Source organism: Dipodomys spectabilis, unplaced genomic scaffold (genome assembly GCF_019054845.1).
Source record: "Dipodomys spectabilis isolate Male_0828 unplaced genomic scaffold, ASM1905484v1 ptg000385l, whole genome shotgun sequence".
NCBI lineage: Eukaryota > Metazoa > Chordata > Mammalia > Rodentia > Heteromyidae > Dipodomys > Dipodomys spectabilis.
Genome location: NW_024871062.1, coordinates 261,213 through 268,210, shown reverse-complemented (window position 1 = coordinate 268,210; position 6,998 = coordinate 261,213). Strand labels below are relative to the sequence as shown.

The 6,998-nt window shown below is 44.0% G+C and overlaps 1 protein-coding gene across 2 annotated transcripts in view; it reads right to left on the bottom strand.

Moving 5' to 3' along the window:
• The window catches only part of Ankle2 (ankyrin repeat and LEM domain containing 2), a 31,388-nt gene that overhangs the window by 1,273 nt on the left and 23,117 nt on the right, over nt 1–6,998 (bottom strand). Inside the window, exons 10-13 of one of the 2 annotated variants that reach the window (XM_042667253.1) lie at nt 6,323–6,513; nt 2,707–3,316; nt 2,086–2,217; nt 8–1,719 (exon numbers count right to left, since the gene is read on the bottom strand). In XM_042667253.1, the coding sequence (XP_042523187.1) occupies nt 1,506–1,719; nt 2,086–2,217; nt 2,707–3,316; nt 6,323–6,513 (1,147 nt within the window). In that variant the 3' untranslated portion in view covers nt 8–1,505. Of the gene's footprint in view, nt 1–7; nt 1,720–2,085; nt 2,218–2,706; nt 3,317–6,322; nt 6,514–6,998 lie in introns of those variants that run through there. The other variant, XM_042667254.1, reaches the window with a different exon arrangement.

The window sequence follows — 6,998 nt, the reverse complement described above, 5'->3', positions numbered from 1 at the left end:
TGCAAAATTAGGGGAAAACAGTACTTTAATCGCGATCTGAGTATTGACAATAATATACTGAGACAATATGCTAAGTCTTCAGAGAAAACAGCAGCACTAAAAAGAATGTCTGTTCCAATTACCTTTTGAAAACAGAAGTGCTTTTTGGAATGTCACTGTTTTCAGAACAAACTGTATTATTTGCTTTACATCTTGATCTCATGCGCAAATGAAAATATCCTGTGTAACAAACTTTTGAATTCTAACCTGTCTTATATAAAATAAGCTTTTTAAAAACACATTTCAATTCAGAGTTTTTACAAAGAAAAAAAATATGTCTTTGCCGATATAATCATTGTATATTCTCAAAAAGTAACTTCAGGAAAATTAAAAGTGATTTACAAAAAGGCACTGAAGTTGGCACAACCAGTGGTAGTTTTTTGTTTTGGAGTAAACACTGGACGTGTCCACAAAACAGCTTGTGTGTGAGAAGCTGCTTCCAACAGCCAGGGTTGAGACCCCGCCTTGAGGCATGGGTAACAGGGTATACAAACCTTCCTGGGGATAATTAATGATGACTAAAACAATGCGAAGGACTGAAAGACTCAAACCTCCAGTTTCTCTACTGTAACAAAACGATCTTTTATAAAGAAAGTCCCAGCTGAAGTAAATTCTAAAGTCAAGACAAATTGCAAAGCTAGGGAACAATTTATATTATTTAATTATCACGCTGGCAATTAAGTAGCAAGTTCAGGTGCTGGTGAGAATTAAAGACCTGGTTATTGCTGGTGAGGATTCTGAGACTTGTATGACTCCAGCTGGCTCGGACTTTTTTCCCAAGAGAAAGATACTTCTCTTGTGAGCATAAGGCTGAGACAGTCAAGGCCCATTTACTCCCTGTTCCTTACTGTTAAAACAACTAGGATCAAGCAGCAAACACCTGGGTCTTGGCATTTGTGTACTGGGAAGCTGCTCTTCAGGAGTCCGTGTACAACCTGTCCTCATGTTGTGGACAATGGAAGTGCATTTACGTACAGCAGGGTTGCCAGCTCCCTCCAGAGCACCTGCTCAGGCCTGGGAGGTCACACACTACCTCTCAGTCAGTCTCATTTTATTATGGGGAGGGGAGGGAGTATTAGGTGTGTGTCTCATTATGTATATATAACTCATGCTAGAGGCTTCAAACTTAAAATCCTCCTTCCTCATCCTCCTGAATGCTGGATTATAGGTGGTGTACCACCACGCCCAATCTCCTTTGCTCCATTTCAAACCCAGGAATCACTACCTAAAATGTCTGCATCATTACTACATCCACATTTTGGAGAATATTTGTGCGTTGCATCTTTTGAGTATGCTTTTATTTTTCTGAAGTATTAAGTTTAAATCTGAGTTAGGACACCTGCATTTTCTAAAATACTTATGGCTTCATAGAAAGAACTAATAAATTATTCAGAATATAGTCTTTTGTTAAACTTTACCAATAAACATTACCCTTCTTTCCTTAACAATTAAGAAAGAAGTGAGCCCTATAGGGTTGCAAGTTGTGCCATGTGTGCCACTCTGCGGAGGTGGCTCCCATGTGCAGGACTGTATCGTCCGGGGCTGCCTCGGCTGGGGGATGACCTCGTGTGACCCAGTTTCCCAGGGCTGATCCCAGCAGGACCGCTTCGCCCCAAACTGCAGCAATCAAGATCTGGCAGTTGAGACTTCAACTTTCCTTTCAGTGCAGGGCTCGGCCAACTAGAAAGCCAGAAAGATATATTAGTACTGGTGGGCCATGTCTGCAGGGTAGAAATCCAAGGAAATCAAGGTAAGGATGTAGGCAGCAATCCTCCCTGGGACCACCACAAGGTACTTCTGAACCTCAAACCCTGAACCAGATCGCTTGTGGCATGCGTTTCCATATGAAACTGTCACAATCTGACTACAAATCCTGTATGCCACCAGCCTTTTCAGCCTGTCAAGATTCAGCTTAGTCTGATTTTCCACCTTACTGAAGGGTCTGCTTCTGTGCACAAATGACCATGTAGTATTAGCTTTACCAAGGGGATTGTGACTAACTTGTATACACAAACCCAAAGTGCTGTTCTTAGGGCCCCATGTCACCTCTGTCTGTCTGAGGGTGAGTAGCCCAGGACTGCACTCTTCCACCTGTGCACAGCTGGATACAGGCCAGGGTCAACATCTGCACTCTCAAGCGCTGCCAAGACATCCCGATCTAGTTTTGATGGCTCGTCACTAGAATACAGGGTGGGAGGATTAGGAAAAAGCAAATACCTGATTGGAAAAAAAAAAAAACAACTTGGAAAACACCACTGCATTTTAAAGTCAAGAACCCAATGAACAGAATATGTGGGACAATTTCACTGAGTAACCACTAAAACACACTAGGATCTCAGAGGTGTCAGCTGGAGGGACAACAGCCAGTGTACCGGGCCAGAGCAGAGAGCTACTGCCCTCAGTGTTCCACAACAAAGGCAAGGAGAGTGTCTCCAGGAGACTAGCTGGGTCCCCCACAAGTAGCACCATCAACCCCATTATTATGTGTTAACTCCTAAAATAAATTAATTAGGAAGAATGAATTCTGGTGTATTCCCTTCCCTGGATCAGCTACCGCAGAGCTGAAAGAAAACACTGTAGAGTACTAGAAGCTACACATTCAGGAAGAAGATGGGAGGGGACCTGTCAACTACAAGCAATGCCACATGTGGAAGGGCTATCACTCACCCAAAAAGGAAGAGCTTCCTAGTGGAGTTCCTAGTGGATCCAGGCACACGTGCAGCCTGGGCTCCAGGGCTACTGGGACCCTGGGACATTTCCACTGCTCCTGCTGGCATCTCCCGGTCAGTCCTGACTTGGCTGTTTCCCAGTCTGTCTGCAGCAAGGGGACTTGCTGGCAAAGCACCTTCTACTGCATCTTTTCTTGAAGTCAGGACTTTCTTATCTTTAGTTTTCCTGTTTCCATTTGATGTCTCAGAAGGATTTTTCAAGTTCAGTTTATCAAACTGAAGAGTCAAAGAAGACACAGGTGGCAAAAGGTCTGCCTCCCCAGAGGGGCGCTCTTGTCTTCCCCAGGTTGGGGTTCTCTGACTCAGAGAGTGGCTTACCCCATTTTCACTACAGTGGGGATGGTGGTATCCACCTGGGCCTTCTCCACAGTCTGCCTTCTGCCCCAGGGGAAGGGCACCATACTCCAAGTTCCCAAAAGCATCAATTGTGAGCTGGCTTTGACTTCGCTCTGTATTCTGCAGATTTTTCATTTCTTCTAAGCTCATGCCATCATCTTCATCTAGAAATGCCCCCACAGAGATGGAATTGCTATGCTTCTTCGCACTACCTAGGAGGGCAATGGAAGAGGCACATTAGGTATGCAGGTCAGAACCAGAATGATCATCCCACTTAAATGTTCTGTAAGCCCTATAACCCAAGCAAGAAATGACAAATAGAATACTGCAAGCAGAAATACATCTGGTCCCTTCTCCCTCAAATTCAGGAATTATAAGGAAAACTGAGGCCAGGCCAAGACTACGGGGAGAGGATATCCTTGTAGTTCGGTGGCTCCCTCCCCAGCTCTGACCAGCTCTATAAAGATCACTGGAAATAATCTCAAGAACCCTGTTCTGTAAGTGGAATAAGCAGAACTTGAGAGCAGCACTTTGCTGTCCAAACCCAGGGGAAGGCCCGTCTTTATCATAACAGTGGCCACTGGAACTGAGGCATGAATGAATGTGCTCACTTCATTCAACATTAACTAATTAAACACATCATTCTGTGGGGACAACAGGTGTGGCCTCCTCCCAGTCTTCCAACTTCCAGCCTGGCCCAAACCTGGCCTCCACAACCCATTGGATCACACTCAGGTGTGTACCACATCAGCTGCAGCAGGATGTCACCTGGGGCCTGCTCTGACTGTACAGAGTCAGGGACAACTTTCACAATCTGTCTTTCCAAGTTAATGTGCATGTGGCCCGCTTTCATTTTGTTGTTCCAGAAAACTTAGTTTTGGACCACAGATGCATGCCAACACACTTAGTCTAATAAGATGAGGTCTCACTAATTTCTTGCTGGGCTGGCCTCCAACTGGGACCCTCCCAATCTCTACCTCTGGAGTAGCTTGGATGACATGTGAATTACTATACCTGACCTAATTTTAACAGAGCTTACTTCTTCCATTTTATTTCTGACACTGACCAAAGCTTTTAAAGTGAGAGAACTCTCAAGAGATGATTGGTCACAGTACCAGCAGCAACATGAAGCTTCTACAGGGAAATGTAGTACAGAGGGAAAGCAAAGGACCAGGGAGAGAACGAAGAGAAACCTCCAGAGCACAGTGCCCAATCCTAAGGACCCTAAGTGTAAGGGGTGGGGTCCGGTCATGGGGCCTGAACTGTAGGCCTGGGCGCTGTCCCTCAGCTCTTCAGCTCAAGGCTAGCACTCTACCACTTGAGCCACAGCACCACTTCCGGCTTTTTTCTTTTTGCTTATGTGGTGCTGAGGACTCAAACCCAGCAAGCGCTCTACCATTGAGCCACTTTCCCAGCCCATGGGTTCCTCTTTTTTATCCCCCAACTTTTTCCAATTTATTATCAATTCACTAGATTTTAATTGAGGCATAGTCCCAATATGGTATGCTGTAATTACACCACTGTTCAAAAATTAATATTATGCTAATATCTACATGTATGTTTTCCCTCCCACTAATTATATGCATTACTGCACAGCATTCATTACAATTGTAAGCCCTTTTTTATATCATACCCTACACTCTGAAAGCATGATTTTTATTTTTATTTATTTTTTTGGTCAGTTTGAACTCAGGGCCCAAGCTCTCTGCTCAAGGCTAGTGCTCTACCACTTGGAGCCACAGTTCCAATTCTGGTTTTCTGGTCATTAACTGGAGATAAGAGTGTCACAGACATTCTTGCCTGGGCTAGCTTTGAATGATCCTCAGATCTCAGCCTCTTGAGTGGCTAAGGTTCACCATGAGCTACCGGTGCCCAGGGAAAGCATGAATTTTCATTCTGCATGAGGACAGAACCATTTATTCAGCCAATCCTCAACTATCAGAGGATAAACTATTAGTTTTCTAATGTTTGGCAGTGCTTGGGCATCTCTAATTCTTTCCTCACAAGAGACTCTGGACCAGGCAGACTGCTCAGAGCCTGGATACCACCATTACCACATCTTGATGGCAGAGTACCACTCCTACCCTCATTGTGGTAGAAGTTTACTACATTGTAGACACGTATATCTTTTTTTTTTTTTTTGGTCTGTTCGTGGGGCCTGAACTCTGGACCTGGGCGCTGTCCCTCAGCTCTTCAGCTCAAGGCTAGCGCTCTACTATCACTTGAGCCACAGCGCCACTTCCCGGCTTTTTTTTCTTTTTGCTTATGTGGTGCTGAGGAATCGAACCCAGGGCCTCATGCATGCAAGGCAAGTACTCTACCATTGAGCCACTTTCCCAGCCCCTAGACACGTATATCTTATTACTGGTGAGATGCCTTTGTGTGTGTGTGGGGGGGGGGGGGGGGGGGGAAGGGGGGGATGATTTTTCCTTTTCTCTTGTAATATTTAAGAACTTTAATATTTTCTTTTTTCTTTTTTGTCCATTGTGGAGCCTGAACTCTTGGCATGGGCACTGTCCCTCAGCTCTTCAGCTGTAGACTAGTGCTCTACCACTTGAGCCTCAGCCCCACTTCCTGCTTTTTCTGCTCATGTGGTGCTGAGGAATCGAACCAAAGGCCTCATGCATGAAAGGCAAGCACTCTACCACTGAGCCACCTTCCCAGCCCCAATATTTCCTTTTTTCTTTCCTCAATGCCAAGTTACCAAACCCAGGTCTTTCAGGCTGAGGCATGTAATCTGTCAGTGAGTTACACCCCAGACCAATGTTTCCTTTTTTAATGTTGCTAAGGTGCTATTAGTTACTTTTAAGTGTTTAAAATCAGATTAACCTTTCCTGATCATTCCATCATTGCTTTTGTGCTCAAGATGGTCTGTGCCCTAAAGGCTGATAAAATAGACGCAAGCATTTTGGAGCCTATCTTCCTTTTTCTGATATTCAATGATCCAATGAACCGTACACTTAGATAAACACTAGACCTAAAATATTGCACCTAGAAGTTTTGGAAAAACATCACCAAATGAAATATTCAATTCTAGACCAGGACCTAAGGCCAGAAGCAGCAATACCCATGGCCATGCCACTGTATTTTTTGTATCTACAAGTACATGCACATGAGATGAGTGGACACATACCTTGGGAAAGTTACCCATTTTTACAATAAAATCACATGAGGCAAAGAAGAGAAAGACATAGTCAACTCAGCTCATGTTTGCTCACCAGAAGTGAAAGCTTTGTCTTGATGGCAGGCTTCATTTTCTCTTGTTTCTTGCTGAGCCTTTCTGCCCATTTCCTGACGAGCAAGATATTCTTCTAGTCTTTGCAGGCCCTCCTGGGAAGACAGATCAACAAAACAGCCCAGAAATTCCCAGTATTCAACCCAGGGATACCCCAGCTCATGAGCTAGCTCCCTGTAAGAAACAAAAAACAATTACCAGTTGAGAAAACAGAAAAATTACCCAAAGAAAACAGCCACTTAATGTTCACAGTGTCAAAACTGATATCTGCAATATTGGGTGTAATTTTATTTTATCCTAAATTTGAAGTTAAAATTAAACATGCGTTTTCCAGCTATCCCCTAGCAGGTAAGACTGCGGTGTTCCCTGAAGAGCTTTTCTATGATGAAACAAGCCACATTTGCTCAAGAAGGGAGCCCTCAGCCAGTATACACTCGCATTACTCAAAAGTGAAATCCTATCAGTACATTTTGGACAGGCATATAAAAATCTAGGGGTCTATGGCAAAGTCAAACTGTAAACCTCAAATTAGGCACATATTTTGAAAAAAAAAAAAAGGGGGGGGCTTGAAATGTCCCAGTAAACACTCGGAACCAGTATCTTTAAGTAGCTAGTCAATTCATCATCCATCCATACACATCCACACTGCATACTACACA